At 40.8% G+C, this 26,609-nt stretch overlaps 2 protein-coding genes across 6 annotated transcripts in view; one reads left to right on the top strand and one right to left on the bottom strand.

The window, feature by feature from the left end:
* Nucleotides 1–1,863, bottom strand: part of LOC123455094 — a 59,855-nt gene extending 57,992 nt beyond the window's left edge. For both annotated transcript variants that reach the window (XM_045135168.1, XM_045135167.1), the window contains exon 1: nt 1,364–1,863. The gene's annotated coding sequence lies outside the window, so the exon portion shown is untranslated. The remainder of the gene's footprint in view (nt 1–1,363) is intronic.
* Rnf138 (ring finger protein 138) overlaps nt 1,443–26,609 on the top strand; it is a 51,916-nt gene continuing 26,749 nt past the window's right edge. For 3 of the 4 annotated variants that reach the window (XM_004668423.2, XM_004668422.2, XM_004668421.2), the window contains exon 1: nt 2,058–2,323. In XM_004668423.2, coding sequence (XP_004668480.1) covers nt 2,214–2,323 — 110 coding nt within the window. In that variant the 5' untranslated portion in view covers nt 2,058–2,213. Of the gene's footprint in view, nt 1,692–2,057; nt 2,324–26,609 lie in introns of those variants that run through there. The other variant, XM_045135169.1, reaches the window with a different exon arrangement.

Raw genomic sequence — 26,609 nt, 5'->3', positions numbered from 1 at the left:
AGTGGCTGACACTACCTACACAGGACTTGCATAATAGGAGAGGAAAATGATGACAGTCAAAATAGGAGACAATTTGGAAAGAAGGGATTCCATGAAGGAGGAATTTGAGAGGTAGAAAAGGGAGGGTGGTGAGAAGGGACTTATGATCATGGTATTTTGTATGGAAGTTGTCAATAAAAAGTTTAAAAAAGTAAAAATTCTTTTGGATTTGTGAATAACTGCTGAAAAGTCTGAATACATGCTTCTACCCATTCTTACTATCTAAAACTCATGGGTCATCCCCCTAATAAAAATAGTATTGGAGTGGAGTGCTTTATCTGCCAATGTGACTTGTCAGCATTTCAGGCATTACTTATTGCTTATAAGGTTAAATTTCAGGCTTTTTTTAAAAAAAAAAATTGTTCAACTTTATTTATTTATTTGAGAGCGACAGAGAGAAAGGGGCAGGATCTCCAGCCACTGCAAACGAACTCTAGATGCGAGCGCCCCCTTGGGCATCTGACTTTACATGGCACCTGGGAAATCAAGCCTCGAACTAGGGTCTTTAGGCTTCACAGGCAAGCACTTAACCACTAAGCCATCTCTCTAGCCCAAATTTACAAGCTTTTGAGGCAGGGTTTGGCTCTCCAGCTTAGGCCTCAGAATTTATGTAGTCCATGATAACCTTGAACTTGTAAACCTCTCGCCTCTGCCTCCCCAGCACCACCAAACCAGATTTTATTCTTAAAAACGTTTTTATTTTCATATTTTTATTTAGTTGCAAGGAAGAGAGAGTGAATGAATGAATACTAGGTTGAACCCAGGTTGTCAGGTTTTGCAAGCAAGTGCCTTTAACTCTGAGTCTTCTCTCCAGCTCAGTGCTCAGCTTTCGCCTGGGTTCTGGAGATGTGAATCTGGGCCCTCATGTTTGCACAGCCAGCACTTTACCCACTGAACCATCTTCCCAGCCTTCAGACTTTATTTTTTAAAATGTTTATTTACTTAAGAGAGAGAGAGGAAGAGGCAGATAGAGAGAAAATGAGCTTGTCAGGGTCAGACGCATGTACTACCTTCTTCCTGTGGCGCATTGGGAATTGAACCTGAGCCCTTAGGATTCGCAAGCAAGCGCCTTAACTCCTAAGCCCCAGCCCTCACGCTGTATTTTAAATCCCCCGTTCCTAACAGTTTAAATCCTGAAGAAAGTCTTACTTGTTTCATAGCTCCTCTTCACAAAACCAAAATATTCTGGAAAAGCCAAGTAATAAAGATAAAATCCTTAACACTGGGGCTATTTTTGAGGAAAGAATGCGTTTGATAAGACCGACAATTCAGGGGATCCCAGCCACAGGGCCATTGGGGCAGGGTAGAGGTTAAAGATACCCACCGTTACATCATAGGCGGCGGAGGCGGCCCCTCGCCGGTTGCTACGGAGACCACCCTGGCCTCGGCGTCCCCGCCTCTCTAGCGGGCGGTGACCTGGGGGCAAGCTCCAGGCATGGCCCCCCGAGAGCGGTTCCGGGTGCCCGGAGATCCCAGTGCTCGGTGAACCTTGGTCCGGCCGGCTCCTGGGCTCAAAAGGACTGCGAGTACCACGGAACCTCAGCTGTGAGCCGCAGTAAGGGACTGAAGCAGGACGACCGCACAGGGCCACCTGTCTGCCAACACGCGACAGAGAAGCAGCGGGACACAGGGCGCCGCCTGCGGGAGTGGAGGTGAGGCGGAGGGCAAACTGGGTTGTTCAAGGAGAAGATGGTCTCTAGGGGACTAGAGTTGGCGTGCGCTGTGGCAAAAGGGCGAGGCCAAGGCGGGCAACTGGCGGAGAGGGAGGGATAACGCTCACCCACCAGAGGGTCTATGGCGGAAGGCCGCTGGAGGCCGGGAGTGGCGCCGGGGCGCCTGAGAGGGGCGTGGCCTAGGCTTGCGCGTCCCAGATGGAAGTGGGAACTCTGACAAAGCTCTCCAGGCCCCGCCTCCGTATTTTGTCCAATCGCTATGTCGCCGACCGGCCTCCCCGCCCGCCCAGCCCTTCCGGGAGGAGGGACGTGAGGGCCCGCCTGCGCGCGGCGCGTGCCCCGCGAGGTCTCCCCGCCCCGCCCCCTTCCTGACGCTAGCGGTTTCCTGAGAGAGCGGCTTCTAGTCGCGATTCGCTTCCCCTCAAGGCACAGTCGGGCTCCGGCCGCAGCCACAACGTTGGCTTGTCACCGTCGTCTTCGCTTCGTTCCCCACCCCTCGTCATGTCCGAGGAGCTCTCAGCGGCCACGTCCTACACCGAAGACGATTTCTACTGCCCCGTGTGTCAGGAAGTGTTCAAGACGCCGGTGCGAACCGCGGCCTGTCAGCACGTGTGAGTGGATGCCCCTCCTCCGCGCCGAGCCCGGAGTTCATTTATTCGTTGGGGCCCCGCGTCCCTTTCCACACCCCCGACTGCGGCCTGCCCGAGCGCCGCTTGCCCGAGAGCCTCCGAGGCCCCAGCCGGGCCCGGTCACCAGGTGGCCGCTGTTCGCGCCCTGGGGGCCGTCCTGCCCTTGCGGTGGTGTCTCCGGTCCCCGTAGATTTCTGTCCCCTCTGCCAGGGAGGAACTGCCGCGAACCTGGAGCCTTTTTGTTTCCTAGCAACCCTTGCGGAGGCCCGGGTGTCCAGTGTCTGAGCCCGCCGAGGCGCGGCGCTACCGACCTATTGGCCTCTTTGGGGACATGGGGAAGACCCTTCGCCATCCTAGAGCTCCTCAGCCAACCCTTCAACCCTGCTCCAGAGAACACACATAAATGTATTCCCCCCCCCCTTTAGAATGTTTTAAAATGAGTATTCTTTTCTTAGAACTGGCAGTATTCCCGGATATTGAAGTGATAGCTTTTTTGTATTGTACTTCTGTTTATTATTACTGAGTTACATGCAAGAGTGGAGGTAAGAAAAGTTGTGTTATGAAGAGTGGACTGCCAAAATGAGGTACCTACTCCAAAGGGTGAGAGAACACAAAGGCAGCTTAGATGAGATGACACAATACTCTTTAGTATTTACAGGAAGAACGCACTCATATTCCACACAATCAGGGTAGGTAATATCTGGAAGGAGACCTCTTGAAAAGGTATATAAGGCTTCTGACAAACCTGGCTGAGGACAGTAGTCCCTGGGGAACTTTTAAGTTAAGTATAGCCAGTTCCCAAGCCCCATTCCAAACTTACAGAAGAATTTTTGGCATGTGAGACCTGAAAATCTTTAATTATTTTAAAAATACGCCAGTGGTGAAAAGTTGCAAGCAGCTGAAAAGAATCAATTTCCAGGGCTGGAGGGATGGCTTAGTGGTTAAGGCGGTTGCCAGCAAAGCTGAAGGACCCAGGTTTGATTCCCCAGAACCCACGTTAGCCAGATGCACAAGGGGGCGCACGCGTCTGGAGTTCATTTGCAGTGGTTGGAAGCCCTGGCGTGCCCATTCTCTCTCTGTCTCTCTCCCTCTTTATCTCAAATAAATAAGCAAAATATATTTTTTTAAAATCAATCAGTTTCTAGATAGGTTTCTCCTTTCATTTTGTTTTTAAAGAGATGGGTTCTTTAATTTTATAAAGAATGGGTTGAGGCCCATCTTGGTGCAGGCTGTAATCCGAGTACCTGGGAGGCTGAAGCAGGAAGATCTTGAGTCTGAGTCTAGTCTAGGCTATATACAGAGTTCCAGGCTTGGCTGGGTTACCTATAAGCAAAACCCTGTCTCACATTCTCCCCTTCTCCCAGACAAAAAAAAAGGAACAAGAAAAAATGGGATTTGGGACTTTTGAGAAATCTAACTACAGATGATTTGTTACTGTAATCTAATCTTCAGTTTTCACTGCTCTACTTCAGTCCTGTTATGGGCTACTCATATGAGTAGTATGTAGCTTTTATTTAATTTACTTAGTTTTGGTTTTTTGAGGTAGAATATTGCTTCAGCCTATGATGACCTTGAATTCATTATGTAGTCTCAGGGTGGCCTTGAACTCAAGGTTATTTGCCTACCTTTGCCTCCCAAGTGCTGGGCTTAAAGGTGTGCAGATCTCCTGGTATATGTGGCTTATAATGGTAGAAATGTTTAAGTTACATTTTTTGCTCTTTTAAGGAAGATCTTAAGGCACTGTGTATCTTTTTCTGTTTCTTGCCCTCATTAGTTATCGCATTTAATGCTTGATGCCTCTTTAATTTTTTTTTGTTGTTTTTTGTTTTTTGAGGTAGGGTCTTTCTCTGGTTCAGGCTGACCTGGAATTCACTATGTAGCCTCAGGCTGGCCTGGAACTCATGGTGACCCTTCTACCTCTCCCTCCCGAGTGCTGGGATTAAAGGTGTGTGCCACCACGCCTGGCTTAAAAAATTTTTGAAGATAGGGTCTTATGTAGTCAGGCAAGCCTCCAATTTTCTTAAGTCTCAAACTTCTAATCTCTCTGCTTCTGCTTCCCAAATCCTGGGATTATATGGGATTATAGGCATACCTTCCTATTATTTATTTATGAGAGAGAATTGGTACACCAGGGCCTTTAGTCACTGCAGTTGAACTCCAGACACGTGCGTCACCTTGTGTGTCTGGCTTATGTGTGTTCTGATGAGTCAAACCTGAGTCCTTTGGCTTCACAAGCAAATGCTTTAACCGCTGAACTCTCTCTCCAGCCCTAATTATATTTTGAACTAGGATCTCACTATGTGACCCTGACTAATCTGGAATTTACTGTGGTGACCATGCTGGCCTGTGTGGTGATCTTCCTATCTGTTTTGTGAGTGCTAGGATTAAAAGCATGTGTCACCATGCCCATCTCCTTTCCTATACTGAAAAAGTTGTAGTTACTTTCTTGTTGCTGGGATGAGACAACTAACCAAAAACAGTTTATTGGAGAACGTACTTATTTTGGCTTCCAGTCTCTAAGGGAAGTTCCATGATGGCAGGGAAAAGACAGCATGGTCAGAGGCTGGACAGCACCTCTGCCAAAGCAGATGGAAACAGCAGCAGGAGCGTGAGCTGGATTCTAGTAAGGGGGAGCTGTATATAATACCCCTAAGCCTCCCCCCCCCCCCCCCCGCCATAACATACCTCCTCTAGCAAGGCTATAATTCCTAAACTGCCATTAGCTGTGAGCCAAGCATTCAGAACACATGAGTTTATGGGGGAGATCTAATTCAAACCATCACAAAAACCAAAAATGAATTCTGTGCTGGAAGTGAGGGAAAGCAAGGGCATGCAAGGTGAGAGAAATTATAGTGTTTACTATATATGTATTTATAGTAGATCTTTTCCGGGCAGAGTCATTTCAACTACTCTTTGGGTCATTGATCTCTTGGATCTCGTTGTAAGTTTTAGCTCCCCATGCACAAAGTCCAGGCTACCTCCCTTGTATATATTTTAAATTATACTTTGACTTCTCCTTAAGGTTATGGAAAAAGAGAATGGGGCTGATTGTTTTCTGATTTAGAATATATCTCAACTCATTGGACTTTGGCATGACCAGAGTAGTCCTGTACCCTTCTTGTACCAGAGTAGTCCTGTACCCTTATAATTGTCTTATAGTTCTGGCTAAATAATGAATTAAAAGCAGGAAGAGCTGGGTGTGGTGGTGCATGTTTTCAATTCAGCACTCAGGAGGCTAAGGTAGGAGGATCACACAATTTTTTAAAAAGAAAATCTGACGTTAGCACTAAGAGCAGGTATTTAAATCAGTTTAAGATTATGGATTATTTCCTTGATGAAGTTGTAGTTTAGAACAGAATTTGGTTTGTTGGGGAATAAATAAGTAAGTTCACTTCATATAATGAGGCCAGGAGGAATACAAAGGATTATTGTCCACACAGAGCCACAGAATAAGCGGAATGGATATGGAGCTTAGAGATACTAGCAGGAACCTACTGGGTAAGCCATTTGAATGTTTTCCTAAAACTAAGAGGCTTATTAAATTTTGGACAGGGGAGCAGCGTGGTAAAGTTTCAGTATTAGGAAGTTTTACATTATAACCAAGGTTTATCTTGGCTGTAGTGAGTAGTTATTGATTAGAATCTAAAGTAACAGTAGGAATGCAGAGAAGAGACTCCTGAAATTTTAAAGATGTTTTATAAAATCTGTGTCCAGCAGTTCAATGTGTATACTTTGCATAGATGTGAGTATGAATGTTGTGACCAAAGGAGGTACATAACTGAAAGAATAGGGTCTAGGGAACTGAAGGGGAGAGATAGCCTAGATATAGCCCAATATGTATTCTGAATTGAAGGAGGTGAAGGGTAAGAAACAAACCAGAGTAAAGTATGACAGTGGAGAATTTTAAGAAAACAGCTGTGTCAGGTAAAATATTTTGATAACATGTAAAAGCTGGGGGGTGGTGTGTCAGGTAAGTGCAGGTCTTTAATCCCAGCACTTGGGAAGCAGAGGTAGTAGGATCACTGAATTCAAGTCCAGCATGGGACTACAGAGTGAGTTCCCAGGTGAGCCTGGGTCAAAGTTAGGCCTCAGATAGCCTCAGTGATAAAGCACTTCTCTAGTGCTCATGAGGCTCTGAGTTCAATGCCAGTACTTAAAAAAAAAAAAAAGAAAAAGTAGGGCAGGAGAGATGGCTTACCAGTTAAGGCTCTTTACCTGCAAAGTCTAGGGACCCATGTTCCATTTAACAATACCCATGTAAGCCAGATGCACAAGATGGCACATGTGTTGAGTTTGCAGTGGCTGGAGGCCCTGGTGCAGCCAGCCATTCTCTCTCTCTCTCTCTCTTAAATAAATAACACTTAAAAAAGAAAAAGTTTGCCGGGCATTGTGGCACATGCCTTCTATCCCAGCACTTGGGAGGCAGACGTAGGAGGACCACTGAAAGTTTGAGGCCACCCTGAGACTACATTGTGAATTCCAGATCAGACTGGGCTAGAGTGACACCCTACCTCAAAAAAAAAAAAAAAAAAAAAAGTAAGCCAGGTCTGGTAGATGGAGCAGGCCTCTAGTCCCAGCTATTCAGGAGGTTGAGGCAGAAGGGTTGTAAGTTCAAGGCCACCCTAATCAACTTAGTGATATTCAGTCACAAATGCCAACAAAAAAGAAAAGCACATATTCAAAATAAGGTTTTAAAAGAAAGTACAGTGGAAAGTTTTGTAAAGTCTCATTTTACTTTGTAATCTTTAAAGGCTCTCTTGGTATATATTCTTTTTTTTTTTTTTTTTTTTTTTTTTGCCTAACCAGCCCTATGTGAGGCCTCAGCTCTTCTGTTTTTTTTTTTTTTTTTTAATTTTTATTAACATTTTCCATGATTATAAAATATATCCCATGGTAATTCCCTCCCTCCCCACCCCCACACTTTCCCGTTTGAAATTCCATTCTCAATCATATTACCTCCCTATTACAATCATTGTAATTACATTTATACAATATCAACCTATTAAGTATCCTCCTCCCTTCCTTTCTCCACCCTTTATGTCTCCTTTTCAACTTACTGGCCTCTGCTACTAAGTATTTTCATTCTCACACAGAAGCCCAGTCATCTGTAGCTAGGATCCCCATATGAGGGAGAACATGTGGCGCTTGGCTTTCTGGGCCTGGGTTACCTGACTTAGTATAATACTTTCCAGGTCCATCCATTTTTCTGCAAATTTCATAACTTCATTTTTCTTTACCGCTGAGTAGAACTCCATTGTATAAATGTACCACATCTTCATTATCCACTCATCTGTTGAGGGACATCTAGGCTGGTTCCATTTCCCAGCTATTATAAATTGAGCAGCAATAAACATGGTTGAGCATGTACTTCTAAGGAAATGAGATGAGTCCTTTGGATATATGCCTAGGAGTGCTATAGCTGGGTCATATGGTAGATCAATCTCTAGCTGCTTTAGGAACCTCCACACTGTTTTCCACAATGGCTGGACCAGATTGCATTCCCACCAGCAGTGCAGAAGGGTTCCTTTTTTTCCACATCCCCGCCAACATTTATGATCATTTGTTTTCATGATGGTGGCCAATCTGACAGGAGTGAGATGGAATCTCAATGTAGTTTTAATCTGCATTTCCCTGATGACTAGTGACGTAGAACATTTTTTTAGGTGCTTATATGCCATTCGTATTTCTTCCTTTGAGAACTCTCTATTTAGCTCCTTAGCCCATTTTTTGATTGGCCTGTTTGATTCCTTATTAGTTAACTTTTTGAGTTCTTTGTATATCCTAGATATTAATCCTTTATCAGATATATAGCTGGCGAAGATTTTTTCCCATTCTGTAGGTTGCCTCTTTGCTTTTTTCACTGTGTCCTTTGCGGTGCAAAATCTTTGTAATTTCATTAGGTCCCAGTGGTTAATCTGTGGTTTTATTGCCTGAGCAATTGGGGTTGTATTTAGAAAGTCTTTGCCAAGACCAATATGTTGAAGGGTTTCCCCTACTTTTTCCTCTAGCAGTTTCAAAGTTTCCAGTCTGATGTTAAGGTCTTTAATCCATTTGGACTTAATTCTTGTGCATGGCGAGAGAGAAGAATCTATTTTCATCCTTCTGCAGATATTTATCCAGTTTTCAAAACACCATTTGCTGAAGAGGCTGTCTCTTCTCCAATGAGTATTTTTGGCATTTTTATCGAATATCAGGTGGCTATAGCTACTTGGGCTTACATCTGGGTCCTCTATTCTGTTCCACTGATCTACATGTCTGTTTTTGTGCCAGTACCATGCTGTTTTTGTTACTATGGCTCTGTAGTATAGGTTAAAATCAGGTATGGTGATACCACCAGCCTCTTTTTTGTTGCTCAGTATTATTTTAGATATTCGAGGTTTTTTATGATTCCAAATGAATTTTTGGATTGTTTTTTCTATTTCCATGAAGAAAGCCTTTGGAATTTTGATAGGGATTGCATTAAATGTGTAGATTGCTTTAGGTAAGATTGCCATTTTCACGATATTGATTCTTCCAAGCCAGGAACAAGGGATGTTTCTCCACTTTCTAGTGTCTTCTGCAATTTCTCGCTTGAGTGTCTTAAAGTTCTCATTGTATAGATTCTTTACTTCCTTAGTTAGGTTTATTCCAAGGTATTTTATTTTTTTTGATGCAATTGTGAATGGGAGTGATTCTCTGATTTCATCCTCTGTGTGTTTGTTGTTAGCATATATGAAGGCTACTGATTTCTGTGTATTTATTTTGTATCCTGCTACATTGCTGTAGGTTTTGATTAGCTCTAACAGCTTGCTAGTAGAGTCTTTAGGGTCCTTTATGTATAGAATCATGTCATCTGCAAATAGTGATAACTTGATTTCTTCCTTTCCAATTTGTATCCCTTTTATGTGTGTCTCTTGCCTTATTGCTATGGCTAAGACTTCCAAAACTATATTAAATAGAAGTGGAGACAGTGGACACCCTTGTCTTGTTCCTGATTTTAGTGGAAAAGCTTCCAGTTTTTCCCCATTTAGTAATATGTTGGCTGTAGGCTTGTCATAAATAGCCTTTATTATATTGAGATATGTTCCTTCTATTCCCAGTCTCTGTAGGACTTTTATCATGAAGGGATGTTGGATTTTGTCAAATGCTTTCTCTGCATCTAATGAGATGATCATGTGGTTTTTGTCCTTCAACCCATTTATGTAATGTATTACTTTTATAGATTTGCGTATGTTGAACCATCCCTGCATCTCTGGGATAAAGCCTACTTGGTCAGGGTGAATGATCTTTTTGATATACTCTTGTATTCTGTTTGCCAATATTTTGTTGAGAATTTTTGCATCTATGTTCATGAGGGAGATTGGTCTGTAATTTTCTTTTTTTGTTCTATCTTTGCCTGGTTTTGGTATCAGGGTGATGCTGGCCTCATAGAAGGAGTTTGGTAGGATTCCTTCTTTTTCTATTTCCTGGAAAAGCTTAAGAAGCAATGGTGTTAGCTCTTCCTTAAAAGTCTGGTAAAATTCAGCAGTGAATCCATCCGGGCCTGGGCTTTTTTTAGTTGGGAGATTATTGATAACTGCTCGGATCTCCATGTTTGTTATAGGTCTATTTAAGTGATTAATCTCATTTTGATTTAATTTAGGTAGGTCATATAGATCAAGGAAATCATCCATTTCTTTCAGATTTTCATACTTTGTGGAGTATATGCTTTTATAGTATGTCCCTATAATTTTTTGAATTTCTCTGGAATCTGTTGTGATGTTACCTTGTTCATCTCTGATTTTATTAATTTGTGTCTCTTCTCTCTTTCTTTTGGTCAGATTTGCTAAGGGTTTATCAATCTTGTTTATCCTTTCAAAGAACCAACTCTTTGTTTCATTAATTCTTTGGATTGTTCTTTTTGTTTCTATTTCATTAATTTCTGCCCTAATCTTTATTATTTCTTCCCGTCTACTACTTTTTGGTTTGCCTTGTTCTTCTTTTTCCAAGGCTTTAAGGCGAAGCATTAGGTCGTTTACTTGCGACCTTTCTAATTTCTTAATATAGGCACTTAAGGCTATAAATTTACCTCTTAGAACTGCCTTCATTGTGTCCCAGAGATTTTGGTATGTTGTGTTCTCATTATCATTTGACTCTATAAATTTTTTGATTTCCTTTTTGATTTCTTCATTGACCCACTCATCATTTAGTAGTGTATTGTTTAGCTTCCATGATTTTGTGTATGCTCTGTAGCCTTTCTTGCTACTGATTTGTAGTTTAATTCCATTGTGGTCAGATAGAATGCAAGGAATTATTTCAATTTTCCTGAATTTGTTAAGATTTGCTTTGTGTCCTAATATATGGTCTATTTTAGAGAATGTTCCATGTGCTGCTGAAAAGAATGTATATTCTGCAGCCTTTGGATGAAATGTCCTGTATATATCTGTTAGGTCCATATCTTCTATGACCTCATTTAGTCCAGATGCCTCTCTGTTTATTCTTTCCCTGGATGACCTGTCAATTGATGAGAGTGGGGTGTTAAAGTCACCCACCACCACCGTGTTTGGTGTTATCTGTGACCTTAGTTCTAATAGTGTTTGTTTGACGAATTTGGGAGCCCCCATGTTAGGTGCATATATGTTTAGTATTGTAATGTCCTCCTGTTGGAGTGTGCTCTTAATCAATATAAAGTGACCTTCCTTATCTTTTTTGACTAACTTCGGACTAAAGTCCACCCTGTCTGATATTAGGATAGCAACCCCTGCTTGTTTTCTAGGCCCATTTGCTTGAAACACCGTCTTCCAACCTTTCACCCTAAGATAATGTCTATCCTTTGTAGAAAGGTGAGTTTCTTGAAGACAACAAATTGTAGGATCCTGCTTTTTAACCCAGTCTGCAAATCTATGTCTTTTCGTTGGGGCATTGAGACCGTTGATATTAAGAGATATTATTGAAAGGTGTGTATTTATGTTTGCCATTTGTGTGTGAGTGTGTGTGTTACTTGTTCTACCTGTGCTCTCTTCTGTTAACTGGTATTTGAGTATGGCTGGTTTTTTCTAGGTTCCTTATATGTGTGCTTTTCCTTTTGTTCAGCATGGAGGATTCTATCAAGTATTTTCTGTAGAGCTGGTTTTGTCTTCAGATATTCCTTTAACCTGCTTTTGTCATGGAATGTCTTTATTTCTCCATCTATTTGGATGGATAACTTTGCAGGATAAAGTAACCTTGGTTGACAGTTGTTATCTTTCAGAACTTGGAATATATCACTCCAGGCCCTTCTGGCTTTAAAAGTTTGTGTTGAATAATCTGCTGTAATCCTGATGGGCTTGCTTTTGTAGGTAACTTGATTTTTCTCTCTAACTGCTTTCAATATTTTTTCTTTGGTTTGTGTGTTTGGAAGTTTGAGTATAATGTGGCGAGGAGAGTTTCTTTCTGGGTTTTGTCTGGCTGGGGTTCTAAAGGCTTCCTGTATCTGTATTGGCACCTCTTTCCCAATTTGGGGAAAATTTTCCTCTATGATTTTGTTGAAGATGCCTACTATGCCTCTGGAGTGGAATTCTTCTCCTTCTACTATGCCCTGAATTCTTATATTGGATCTTTTCATAGTGTCCCGAATATCTTGAAATTCCCACTCATACTTTTCTATAAGTTTGTCTTTCTCTTTGTTGGACTGCATTAGGTCTGCCACCTGATCTTCTAGCTTAGATATTTTGTCCTCTCCCTCATCCATCCTACTGGTGAGATTTTCTACAGAGTTTTTTATTTCATTAACCGTGTTCTTCATTGCTAGTAATTCTGACTGGTTTTTCTTTATTATTTCTATTTCTCTATTTATGTCTTGTATTGCCTTCTTTATTTCATTAAATTGGTGTCCTGCCTCTTCTTTGATTCCTTTGATTTCCTCTTTGATTTCCTCTTTGATTTCTTCTTTGATTGTTTTCATGTGTTCTTTGACCTCTTTGAACATATTTACAATTATTCTTTTGAACTCTTTCTCAGGCATTTCCTCTAACTCTTTCTCACTGGAGGACATTTCTGATGCATTAATACTTTTAGGTGGATTTATATCGTCTTGCTTTTTAGTGTTTCTTGTGTTATAATGTATATATTTTTGCATCTTGGATTAAGTTAATGCTTGGATTTTCTAGCTAGCTGTGTATTCTTAGCTGTATCAATTGATTTGGTGTAATATATTTTCAGGGTAGGACCTTAAGGTATTAGGTGTGGCTCTTAAGACTTTCAGAGTATCTACAAAGATGTTCTTAGGGGTTGAGTTTCCCTGCTATAGGAGTATTCAAGCAGGCTGAGTGGAATAATATACTGGTAGATTCTAAAATTTAGCTAGACACTGTACCCATTCCATCAAAAACAGCCCCGAGTATGTATGCAAGAGTAGTTATTATAATGACCAGATCCTCTATCAACAAAGAGGTTTAGATTTCTGGTCTGTTGAGGTATCCAAGTCAGCTTGTGACCAAGTGAGACCCTTCCCTGGTGCAATCCCAGTTACCTTGGGTGATTGTGGTCTCAGTCAAGTTGCTGCCTGGGTCGTCGGGCTGCTGTTCTGATTTCTGGAGCTGGGCACTTGCTTTTCCTACGGGGCAAACTGAGTCGCTGCTGCCGCCTCTGCAGCTGTTGTAGCTGCCACCCCCGGAGCCCCCACCGCTGCTGAAGCTGCCGTTGCCGTGTCCACCGCTGCTGCTCACCCCAAAGCCGCTGCTGCGGGATCTGTCACCGCTGCCGCTCCTGGGTCCGCTGCTGCTGGGGCCACTGGTACCGGTGCTGGAGCCGCTGAAGTTGCTGCCGAATTCTGCTCCTGCTTGGGTCCCGCCGTCAGCCCAAGTTGGCGTGGCCGGGTCCCGGGCCGCTGCTGTGTTTGCTGGAGCTGGGTTCAGGCGGCAGGGGAGGGGAGGGAGCCGCGCTGTTCTGGTTGTATCGTTTCTCCACGTGTGCTTTTACCTCGCGGTCTGCTCCTCCCTCCGTTGCTCGCTGCCGCTCTCCCCTCACGTTTCCCGAGTTGCGGAGAGCGCGGTGTGAGGGGAAAATCCCGCACCTGGCTTGTCCTGCGGCTCGAGCCGAGAGTCCGGCGGTTTTCTGCCGCTCCGTGGTTGCAGCGGGTAGTCGAGCCGCCCCGGAGCCGCTGTTCCCGGCTGTGCAGGCTCTGGATGCTCTATAACTCTTCCACTTCTCCGCTCAACTTCCTATATACCTCACTTTTTAGTAAAAGTGTGTATTTTGCTGAGTTTTTTTTGGTCTTCCCCCCCCAGGCTGTTTTGGCGTGGTACCTACGCCGCCATCTTAACCGGAAGTCCAGTGGTATATATTCTTAGAAGTAGCTGATTTCAATGAAAATTACATCTAACAACAAATTTGACTTTCTGAAACTCTTGATTTTTTTTCTTTGGTACCATGTTGTATAGCCTAGACTTGCCATGAACTCCTGATCCTCCTCTCTATCCAAAGTGTTAGGACTACGGGCTTTTTAAAATGGAATTAACTTATTAAATTAAAATGAATTAATGTAAATTAGCTTTTACTTCATAAGTACATGTATGTGTACTTAATTTTCAGTATATAAAGTTTCACACACAATGTGTCCTGTAACCCTGGTTGGCATCTATAACTTGCCATGTAGCTGAACTCCTGATCTTCCTGCCTCTATTTGCCAGTGGTTGAGATCACAGGCATAAATAAATAAATTTAAAAAATATATATTCATTTATTTTTTTTTATTTTTTGTTCATTATTTATTTATTTATTTGAGAGCGACAGACACAGAGAGAAAGACAGATAGAGGGAGAGAGAGAGAATGAGCGCGCCAGGGCTTCCATCCACTGCAAATGAACTCCAGACGCGTGCGCCCCCTTGTGCATCTGGCTAACGTGGGACCTGGGGAACCGAGCCTTGAACCGGGGTCCTTAGGCTTCACAGGCAAGCGCTTAACCGCTAAGCCATCTCTCCAGCCCTATTCATTTATTTTTGAGAGAGAAGAGAGGCAGAGGGGAGAGAAAGAATGTGCTTGCCAGAACTTGTAGCTGTTGCAAACAGACTCCAGACATGCGCCACCTTGTGCATGTAGCTTATGTGGGTACTGGGGAATCGAACCTGGGTCCTTAGGCTTTGCAGGCAAGTGCCTTAATCACCGAACCAGTTTTCCAGCCCAGCATAAGCTTTTCTTAAAAGAAATATTTTTGAGGGCAGAAAACATGGCTTAATGGTTAAGACATTTGCCTGCAAAGCCAAAGGACCTAGTTTCGATGCTGTAGGACCCACGTAAGCCAGATGAACAAGATGGCGCCTGTGTCTGGAGTTTGTTTGCAGTGGCTAGATGCCCTGGCATGCCCATTCTCTCTCTCTCTCTCTCTCTCTCTCTCTCTCTCTCTCTCGTCTTACTCTGTCTCTCTCAAATAAATAAATAAATAAAATATTGAAAAAATATTTTTGAACATGTGTATGTATGTGTATACTACATGTGTACTCGATGTTGCAAACGAACATGAGACTCTTGTCTTTTTAAAAAAATTTTTTTTGCATTTTAAAAATATTTATTTATTTATGAGAAAAAGGAGAGAGAGAGAGAGAGAGAGAGAGAAGCAGATAGAGAATGTGTGCATCAGTGCCTCTACCACTGCAAACTCCAGACGCCTGTACTACCTTGTGCATCTGTCTTTGCATGGGTACTGAGGACTTGAATGTGGGTCCTTAGGCTTTGCAGGTAAGTATCTTAACTGCTGAGCCATCTCTTCAGCCCAAATTTGACATTTAAAAAAATTTACCTTTAATTTTTAAAAATTTTTATTTATTTAACAGAGAGAGAAAGAGGCAGATAGAGAATGGGCATGCCAGGACCTCTAGCCACTGCAGACAAACTCTAGATGCACATACCACCTTGTGCATCTTGCTCAGGTGGGTCCTGGGGAATTGAACCTGTGTCCTTTGGTTTGGCAGAAAGTGCCTTAGCCACTAAGCCATCTCTCCAGCCCCCGAATTTTGCACTTTGACAAACTTTTCAGGTACAATAGAATCATTTTATGAGTTTGTAATAAGATATAGATATTCCAGAGTACCCCCATCCAGGTCTAGGATAAAAGCAAGAGTCAGGTTTTTTTTTTTTTAATTTTTAAAGTTTTTATTAGCATTTTCCATGATTATAAAAAAAATCCCATGATAATTCCCTCCCTCCCCACCCCCCACACCTTCCCCTTTGAAATTCCATTCTCCATCATATTACCTCCCCATCACAATCATTGTACTTACATATGTACAATAGCAACCTATTAAGTACCCTCCTCCCTTCCTTTCTCTTCCCTTTATGTCTCCTTTTTAACTTACTGGCCTCTGCTACTAAGTATTTTCATTCTCACACAGAAGCCCAGTCATCTGTAGCTAGTATCCACATATGAGAGAGAACATGTGGCGCTTGGCTTTCTGGGCCTGGGTTACGTCACTTAGTATAATCCTTTCCAGGTCCATCCATTTTTCTGCAAATTTCATAACTTCATTTTTCTTTACCGCTGAGTAGAACTCCATTGTATAAATGTGCCACATCTTCATTATCCACTCATCAGTTGAGGGACATTTAGGCTAGTTCCTTTCTATTTCCCAGCTATTATAAATTGAGCAGCAATAAACATGGTTGAGCACGTATTTCTAAGGAAATGAGATGAGTCCTTTGGATATATGCCTAGGAGTGCTATAGCTGGGTCATATGGTAGATCAATCTTTAGCTGTTTTAGGAAGCTCCACACTGATTTCCACAATGGCTGGACCAGATTGCATTCCCACCAGCAGTGTAGAAGGGTTCCTTTTTTTCCACATCCCCGCCAACATTTATGATCATTTGTATTCCTGATGGTGGACAATCTGACAGGAGTGAGATGGTATCTCAATGTAGTTTTAATCTGCATTTCCCTGATGGCTAGTGACATGGAACATTTTTTTAGATGCTTATATGCCATTCGTATTTCTTCCTTTGAGAATGCTGTATTTAGCTCCATAGGCCATTTTTTGATTGGCTTGTTTGATTCCTTATTATTTAACTTTTTGAGTTCTTTGTATATCCTAGATATTAATCCTCTATCAGATATATAGCTGGCGAAGATTTTTTCCCATTCTGTAGGTTGCCTCTTTGCTTTAAAAAAAAGTTTTTTGGGGAGTGATTTATAGACTAGGAAGATTAAAGCCGCCAGATTATCTTATTTACAATAATATCAAGACTATGGCAGGTAGAAATTTATCTTTTCTCCCAGTATCTGTTGATCAGTCTTTTATTGGAGAATGCATTAAGACAAGTTCACCAGGCATCCAGGAGTTTCAAGTTGAAGAAAGTCTGAAGATAACCTTTTAAATTGTTTCATTCTAAAATTGTAGTTTTGGGGCTTGAGGGATGGCTTAATGGTTAAGGCATTTGCCAACAAAGCCAAAGGACCCAGGATCTATTCCCCAGGACCCACATTAGCCAGATGCACAAGGGGGTGCACGTGTTTGGAGTTCATTTCAGTGGCTGGAAGCCGTGGCACTCCCATTCATTCTCTCTCTCACTCTCTCTTTGTCAAATAAATAAATAAAAATAAAATTTTAAAATTGTAGTTTTCTTTGATAAGATAGAGATAGCTTAGTTTTTTAAAAATATTTATGTATTTATTTTTGGTGTTTTGAGGTGGGGTCTCACTCTAGCCCAAGCTGAATTCACTATGTGTCTTAGGGTGGCCTCAAACTCATGGCTATCCTCCTACCTCTGCCCTCAAGTGCTGGGATTAAAGGCATGAACCACCATGCCCGGCTTTTATCTTATTTATTTATTTGAGAGAGAAAGAAAGAGGTGGATAGAGAATTGGTGAGCCAGGGCCTGTAGCCACTGCAAACAAACTGCAGACCTTGTGCATCTGGTATTTCATGGACACTGAGGAATCAAACCTGCATCCTTTGGTTTTGTAGGCAAGTGCCTTAACCATTAAGCCATCTCTCCAGCACCCATTACTAATTCTTTGTTAGTTTGAGTTAGGGTCTCACTGTAGCTCAGGCTGACCTGTAATTCACTATGTAGTCTCAGGGTGGCCTCGAACTCATGGTGATCCTCCTACCTCTGCCTCCCGAGTGCTGGGATTAAAGGTGTGCGCCACCACGCCTGGCACTAATTCTTAATATGCAACTTTTCCTCCCTCCTCTCATACTTTTGTGATTTTTAACTAAATTTAAATTTATTTATTTATTTGAGAGAAAGAGAGAGAGAGAGAGAGGCAGATACACACACAGAAAGAGAGAAGGAGAGAGAATGAGCATGCCAGGGCCTGTAGCTACTGCAAATGAACTCCAGATGCATGTACCACCTTGTACATCTGGCTTACATGGGTACTGGGGAATCGAATTTGGGTCCTTTGGCTTTGCAGGCATGCGCCGTAACTACTAAGCCATCTCTCCAGCCCCAAATGAAATAAGTTCTTTCTTTATTTATTTTGATTTATTCAAGGTAGGCTCTCACCTTGAGAGATATAGAGCCCAGGTTAGCCTTGAATTCATTGATTCTCTTACCTCTCAAATGTTGGCATCAAAGTTATGTGCCACCACACTGGGCAAGTTTTTAAATTTGATCTTCAATATTTTTTTTTAATTTTTTTTTAAATTTATTTATTTGAGAGCGACAGACACAGAGAGAAAGACAGATAGAGGAAGAGAGAGAGAATGGGCGCGCCAGGGCTTCCAGCCTCTGCAAACGAACTCCAGATGCGTGCGCCGCCTTGTGCATCTGGCTAATGTGGGACCCGGGGAACGGAGCCTCGAACCGGAGTCCTTAGGCTTCACAGGCAAGCGCTTAACCGCTAAGCCATCTCTCCAGCCCCTCTTCAATATTTTTTTTACACATTTGTGCAGCATGTATGTGCAACTTGCACATTGTGGTTGCACATCTTTTTTTTAAAAAAAAAAATTTTATTTTTATTTATTTATTAGAGATAGGAGGGGCTGGAGAGAGAATAAGAGAGGATGGGCATGCCAGGGCCTCTAGCTACTGCAAACGAATTCTAGATGAATGTGCCACCATGCATGTGCATCTGGCTTATGTGGGACCTGGAGAATCAAACCTGGATCCTTAGGCTTCACAGGCATGTGTCTTAACTGCTAAGCCATCTCTCCAGTCCAGAGGTTGCACATCTTTGTGCATGTACGTGTGGAGGCCAGGGAACAACTTCTGGTATTATTGTCAGGAAAGCTACTATCTGGCATTTTCCATGGATGCTCGAGATAGAATTCAGATCTTCATGCTTGCAAGGCAAACATTTTACCCACCAAGCTATCTTCCCAGCCCCTCACCAATCACTGAGCTGCATGCATCTGCAGTCATTTTTATATTTTCTTATTTTTAGATGAGGAAGATTCTTAATAAATTATGCAGGATGGCCTAAGTTTATTGTCCTCTTGCCTGAGCCTCTTAAGTGCTGGGATTACAGGTGCACCCCACCATGTTTAGCTGGTTTAGATATTTAATGCCAAGGGAGTTGTGAATAAAGAATTGAGTCATATGACTCAAAAGTTTAAAAAGTATAGAAAGGAACATAAGATGGGCTGGGGGGATGGCTTAGTGTTTAAGGCATTTGCCTGCAAAGCCAAAGGACCCAGGTTCAATTCCCCAGATCCCATATTAGCCTGATGCACAAAGGGATGCATGTGTCTAGAGTTCATCTGCAATGGCTGGAGCCCTGGCATCCCCATTCTTTCTCTCTCTCTTCCTCTTTCTCTGTCAAATAAATAAATAAATAAAAATTAAACATTTTTTTTTTAAAAAAGGAACATAAGAGTATTCCTCCAAATCACTTATTATATGCTTGCAAATGTCACTGAATAATTGGCTGAGAGTTCTGTTTTCCTTGGATAGAAAGCATAGGCAGACAAGATATTCTTCAAGTGCTGGTCTCCAGTAGCTATTGTTTCTTTCAGTGTAGTGAACAGGGCAGTAGCTAAACAGGACTGTTTTCAGGTTGTACCCATTAGCTATACTGTCCCAGTGCTGGTCGCAGGCATCAGTACAGCTCTTGTGTTAGCCTACAAAGTCTAAGGACCCAGGTTCAATTCTCCAGGTCCCACATAGCCAGATTCTCATAGTAGTGCATTCGTCTGGAGTGAGTTTGCAGTGGCTAGAAGCCCTGGAGCGCCCATTCTCTTTCTTTCTCTCTCTGTGACTGTAAAAAAAAAAAAAAAAGCTTGCCTAACCGTATGTGGTGGCACATGCCTGTAATCTCAGCAAAGGGGAAAATGTAGCAAGAGGATTGTGAATTGGGGGCTCCATAAGAGAGAACCTGTTTCAAAACAAAATGACCTTATTCCTCCTGAGTAGTTTGATGTAACATTTATATTATTTTTTTTATTTATTTGAGAAAGAGGGAGAGAAAGCAGTGAGAGAGGCAGGTAGAGAATGGGTGCACCAGGGCCTCCAGTCACTGCAATTAAACTCCAAATGCATGTGCCACCTCGTGCATCTGGCTTATGTGGGTCCTGGGGAATCCAGCCCAGGTCCTTTGGCTTTGCAGGAAAACACCTTAACCATTAAGCCATCTCTCCAGCCCTAATTATTTTGCTTGCTTGTTTTGTTATCTTGAGATAGAGTCTCACTCTAGCTCAGGCTGACCTGGAATTCACTGTGTAGTGTCAGGGTGGCCTTGAACTCATGACAATCCTCTTTACCTCTGCCTCCCAGGTGCTGGGATTAAAGGCCTGCACCACCACACCTGGCTCTAATTATTTTAAGTTTTTATTTATTAACACATTGTTGTTGTTTGTTGGAGAGAAGGGGTGAATTTACACTGCTGCATGTATAATCCAGGTTCATTGGCACATTATTCATATGACTTCACGTGGGTGAGTAGGGAATTGAACTGGGGGGGGGGGTGAGCACACTTTTTATGTTAACGTCTTTACCAATGAATCATTCACCCCAGTCCTCAGTAATTTTTTTCTTTTCTGAATTTTGTATTTTATGGGTTGTTTTTCTTTGCTTATTTGATGGAACAGTATACATGGAGAGTGACAGATAACATGCCTGGATTAAAGCCATGTGTCACCATGCTTGGCTTTTATTGTTGCTGTTTTTAATTTACAAAGAGAGAAAAAGAGAGAGGGAGAATGGTTGTGAACCCTTGCAGGTAGGCAAGGTGACCATCTTATTTATTTTTTCTTTTTTATTTACTTTTTTTTTTCTCAATTTTATTAACATTTCCATGATTATAAAAAACATCCCATGGTAATACCTTCCTTCCCCCCCATCCCCACTTTCCCCTTTGAAATTCTATTCTCCATCATATCCACTCCCCATCTCAATCATTGTACTTACATATATACAATACCAATCTATTAAGTACCATCCTCCCTTCCTTTCTCTTCCTTTAATATCTCCTTTATATAAAAAAAATTTTATTAGCATTTTCCATGATTATAAAAAAATATCCCATGGTAATTCTCTCCCTCCCCCCCCCCACTTTCCCCTTTGAAATTCCATTCTCCATCATATTACCTCCCCATCACAATCACTGTACTTACATATCTACAATATCAACCTATTAAGTACCCTCCTCCCTTCCTTTCTCTTCTCTTTATGTCTCCTTTTCAACTTACTGGCCTCTGGTACTAAGTATTTTCATTCTCACGCAGAAGCCCAATCATCTGTAGCTAGGATCCACATATAAGGGAGAACATGTGGTGCTTGGCTTTCTGGGCCTGGGTTACCTAACTTAGTATAATCCTTTCCAGATACATCCATTTTTTTTTTGCAAATTTCATGACTTCATTTTTCTTTACCGCTGAGTAGAACTCCATTGTATAAATGTGCCATATCTTCATTATCAACTCATCAGTTGAGGGACATCTAGGCTGGTTCCATTTCCCAGCTATTATAAATTGAGCAGCAATAAACATGGTTGAGAATGTACTTCTAAGGAAATGAGATGATTCCTTCAGATATATGCCTAGGAGTGCTATAGCTGGGTCATATGGTAGATCAATCTTTAGCTGTTTTAGGAACCCCCACACCGATTTCCACAATGGCTAGACCAGATTGCATTCCCACCAACAGTGTAGAAGGGTTCCTCTTTTTCCACATCCCCGCCAACCTTTATGATCATTTGTTTTCATGATGGTAGCCAATGTGACAGGAGTGAGATGGAATCTCAATGTAGTTTTTTTTTTTTTTTTTAAACTAGGGGGACTTTTTTTTAATAATTTTTATTTATTTATTTATTTGAGAGCAACAGACACAGAGAGAAAGACAGATAGAGGGAGAGAGAGAGAATGGGCGCGCCAGGGCTTCCAGCCTCTGCAAACAAACTCCAGACACGTGCGCCCCCTTGTGCATCTGGCTAACGTGGGACCTGGGGAACCAAGCCTCGAACCGGGGTCCTTAGGCTTCACAGGCAAGCGCTTAACTGCTAAGCCATCTCTCCAGCCCTCAATGTAGTTTTAATCTGCCTTTCCCTGATGACTAGTGACGTAGAACATTTTTTTAGATGCTTATATGCCATTCGTATTTCTTCCTTTGAGAATGCTTTATTTAGCTCCATAGCCATTTTTTGTATGGCATGTTTGATTCCTTATTATTTAACTTTTTGAGTTCTTTGTATATCCTAGTTATTAATCCTCTATCAGATATATAGCTGGCAAAGATTTTTTCCCATTATGTTGGTTGCCTCTCTGCTTTTTTCACTGTGTCTTTTGCAGTGCAAAATATTTGTAATTTCATGAGGTCCCAGTGATTAATCTGTGGTTTTATTGCCAGAGCAATTGGGGTTATATTCAGAAAGTCTTTGCCAAGACCAATATGAAGGGTTTCCCCTACTTTTTCCTCTAGCAGTTTCAGAGTTTCAGGTCTGATGTTAAGGTCTTTAATCCCTTTGGACTTAATTCTTGTGCATGGAGACAGAGAAGAATCTATTTTCATCCTTCTACAGGTATATATCCAGTTTTCCCAAAAGCATTTGTTGAAGAGCCTGTCTTTTCTCCAATGAGTATTTTTGGCATTTTAATCGAATATCAGGTGGCTATAGCTACCTGGACTTACATCTGGGTCCTCTGTTCTGTTCCACTGCTCTACATGCTTGTTTTTGTTACTATGGGTCTGTAGTATAGGTTAAAATCAGGTATGGTGATACCACCAGCCTTATTTTTATTACTCAGTATTATTTTAGATATTCGAGTTTTTTTGTGATTCCAAATGAATTTTTGGATTGTTTTTTTCTATTTCCATGAAGAATGCCTTTGGAATTTTGATAGGGATTGCATTAAATATGTAGATTGCTTTTGGTAAGATTGCCATTTTCACAATATTGATTCTTCCAATCCAGGAGCAAGGGATGTTTTTCTACTTCTTAGTATCTTCTGCAATTTCTTGCTTGAGTGTTTTAAAGTTCTCATTGTAGAGATTCTTTACTTCCTTGGTTAGGTTTATTCCAAGGTACTTTATTTTTTTTGATGCAATTGTGAATGGGATTGATTCTCTGATATCATCCTCTGTGTGTTTGTTGTTAGCATATATGAAGGCTACTGATTTCTGTGTATTTATTTTATATCCTGCTACATGGCTGTATGTTGTTTTTTTAACATAGCAATTTTTTAATTAACACAGTATTCTGGATATAAGTATAAAACCACTACGTGAGGACTGCTTTTACATGAGAAACCTATGATAGCATGGGTAGAGATAAATCAGGCTTTAGGAAAGCCTTTTTACTAGTCACATTTCAATCAGTGCTGACCAGAAGTTAATGCAATTTCTTTTAGGCTAAGATTTTCAGTGAAATTATACAACTAATCCTCCATGTAATATAGACCAATTTAACATGTTTTAAGGTAATCTGTCCTCATTTAATGGCAAATTGGGGTAAGTCAAACAAGGAAAGTCCTTACAAAGGCTAAGCATCCTTTTCTTTTAGGCCACCTTAAATTTTATCTTGTTTATATGTGTTTCCATTAACATTCAAATACAAATTTAGGCAAGTTTCAGCTTAATAATCCTGCCAAATATGCTCACTAAGGTTTCTATGCAATTAATACTTCAGGACAACCCAAAGATGATACTTGACTGGTTACAACAATAAGATGTAAAACTTTTTAAAAGTTCTGGTCCCTTAAATTTAGTAGGGCCACAGGCATTACCTGGAATTAGCATTTGTTAAATAGTAATAAAAAAGCCTTAATCAAAGATGATAATGATAAAATATATAGGCTCTCATACACAATCTTTGTACATTTGCACCCTGTAAAAAAATGATTACAATGTCTTTCAGGCTTGCTACATGCTCCATATAATTAAAAAGAAACCAACAAGAAATTCAACATTTCAACAAGCTAGAACTATTTACTGTAAGCATATAGTGAAATTCTGGAAAACATACTACTGTACTTTGAGAAAACACTAATGGTAAGCATGTGTTGAAGGCAGCTTATAAATGAAACATTACATATTATATGATTATGCATACAACTTATCAAAAAGGCTGCTATTTTTCCAAGAACAGCATCACACTAAACACTATATAATTAAGACTGAAAGCTTCTGTACACATGTTCTCTCTGCCTCCAAAGCAGCACATGCCTCTTAGACATTCTCTTGTTATCATATATATATCATATATCATATCATATACCATATATCATATGGTCTCACAAATTTTTGTTTGAACAGGCTAATATAATCACTTAACTATTAAACAATTTTAACCAGTTTCAGGGAACAAGTTTCATAATCAGTAAAGGAACATTAACATTAGCTTCCCCTAACAGAAGGGGAAATTCGTATGTGGGAATAGTTCCAAGCCTGGAAAAATACTTCTATAGGAACAGACTGTGAAGTCAGTAATGAACTCAAATGTAAATTATCTTTCTAGTGCAACATCAGTCTCCTTACTAGACTAACAGCTGTTCTGCCATGTTTGTTGGTAGTACTAATTAATATTCAGACAATACTGAACAGTTCAAATCACATGGAATTCTGAAAAACTAGAATGATTATATTTTACTCTGAAAATAGTGCTATAAAACTCCATTATTTTCTTAGCTTCTTCAGTGTTCTACCATCTTCATTTAAACATGGTCGCCTGCGATTCTTTCCTGAGGAAGTGAAAACCAAACCCGGTGAGCTGTGGCCTCGTGTGCTTTACCAGCTGCAGCCTGTGTCGGGTGTTATGGGGGCTGCTTGAACATAGCCCAACAGGAGAAAAACATAAACTTCAAATTTCGACAAGTGGTTTTTTTTTTTTTTTTGGGGTAGTATCAAGCTTTAAAAGTAGAAAACAAAAAATATAAAAGCAGATGGTCATTTTTCTGATAGCCTGACTTAGGGTTTACAGTCTGTAAAAGACCCTATAAACAACTGTTTCTTTAAGATGCAAACTGTAGTATTCTTACTAATGTTAGCTTTTTACTTAATGGAAATTTGTGGCACAATGACGTCAAGTCACATAAAGTTATAAAATGCCAATGCTTTGTAAGAGAAACATAAACTCCAATGTTTTCAAATATATTTTTAAAAATATTAAAGCTCTAGTTCTGTTATCAGTTGCTAATTTAAATTTGAACCCCCTGATGAAGAGGACTTATCTGTGCTAAGTAACTTTGATAACCTTATTGTATAGTGAGGTTCTAATAAACTAGACATGGCTGACCTTAACCAGAACTGATTATTTCTGACTCAAACAGCTAGGCAGCAAAAATCTACTACAAAAATCTTGCCCCAGTGTCCAGAAAACTGCTTACTTGTCCAAGTTTAAAAACTTTTTGCCATCAGAAGCAAAGCAGATAAAAGTGAAAGTAAAATTTGTTTTTAGTCTATTTGCCTAAATAAACTCTTCAAAAATCTTATGGAAAAGTGATGTCTAGATAGCATCTTTATCATTTGATCTGTCAGCCAAAAAGTAACTAATTCCCTGTCCAGAGGAAATTCAATTGCAGTATTTAAAAGATAGTCTTAACACCAAGACATGAAAAAGTTCACAAATCCAAGATGATGCTTAATATGAAAGCCACTGTTCAAAATTTGTGTTCATTGTAAGACTAAAATCTTGTCACTGTAAAATCATCCATTTAGTCTTTCAGTCACTCAAAGCTGCTACTAAAAACAGTACATCTTTAAAAGAGAGGAAGAGAGACAGGAAGTAAAGGAGATGAAGTGAAATACATATAACAGTTTGAAATGAAGTCATTTTTTTCCTAGGGATCTCAAGCTGTAAGAACCTTTTTGTACATTCCCTTATGGATCTCAAGCTAAATGAACATTTTCTACCTTCCCTTCCACTAAAGAGGGTCCTCTAGTCAGAGTAATTCCTTTAAGTTACTGTGAGTGCTGTGTCATGGCAGCAGCTTCAATTTCCTAGGCTAGACTCTTCAATCCGAATAACTAAGTAACCTCATAAGAATATTCATACATGGCAACGGCCTAAAAATGTAGGGCAATTCCTCCATATACATGCTCAGGAGAAAAACCATCCATTTTAAAGATCACCATCAGGTACACTGTATACCTAAGTTTTGCTTTATACCACTGGTGACTAAAATTAATAGTTTTGCAGTGAGGTCTTACTTTCTCTCTGCCTGCTTGTGCATCTGGCTAATGTGGGACCTGGGGAATTGAGCCTCGAACCGAAGTACTTAGGCTTCACAGGCATGCGCTTAACCGCTAAGCCATCTCTCCAGCCCTGACTCTATAAATTTTTTAATTTCCTTCTTGATTTCTTCATTGACCCATTCATCATTTAGTAGTGTATTGTTTAGTTTCCATGATTTGGTGTATGCTCTATAGCCTTTCTTGCTACTGGTTTGTAGTTTGATTCCATTGTGGTCAGATAGAATGCAAGGAATTATTTTACTTTTCCTGTATTTATTAAGCTTTGCTTTGTGTCCTAATATATGGTCTATTGTAGAGAATGTTCCATGTGCTGCTGAAAAGAATGTATATTCTGCAGCCTTTGGATGAAATGTCCTGTATATATCTGTTAGGTCCATTCCTTCTATGACCTCATTTAGTCCAGATGCCTCTCTGTTTATTTTTTCCCAGGATGACCTGTCAATTGATGAGAGTGGGGTGTTGAAGTCACCCCACTACCATTGTGTTTGGTGTTATCTGTGACCTTAATTCTAATAGTGTTTGTTTGATGAATTTGGTTGCCCCCATGTTAGTGCATTTATGTTTAGGATTGTAATGGCCTCCTGTTTGAGTGTGCTCTTAATCAATATAAAGGGACCTTCCTTATCCTTCTTGACTAACGTTGGACTGAAGTCTACCTTGTCAGATATTTGAATAGCAACCCTTGCTTGTTTTCTTGGCCCATTTGCT

Source organism: Jaculus jaculus, chromosome 15, assembly GCF_020740685.1.
Source record: "Jaculus jaculus isolate mJacJac1 chromosome 15, mJacJac1.mat.Y.cur, whole genome shotgun sequence".
Lineage (NCBI taxonomy): Eukaryota > Metazoa > Chordata > Mammalia > Rodentia > Dipodidae > Jaculus > Jaculus jaculus.
This window is presented reverse-complemented; position numbering and strand designations above follow the sequence as displayed.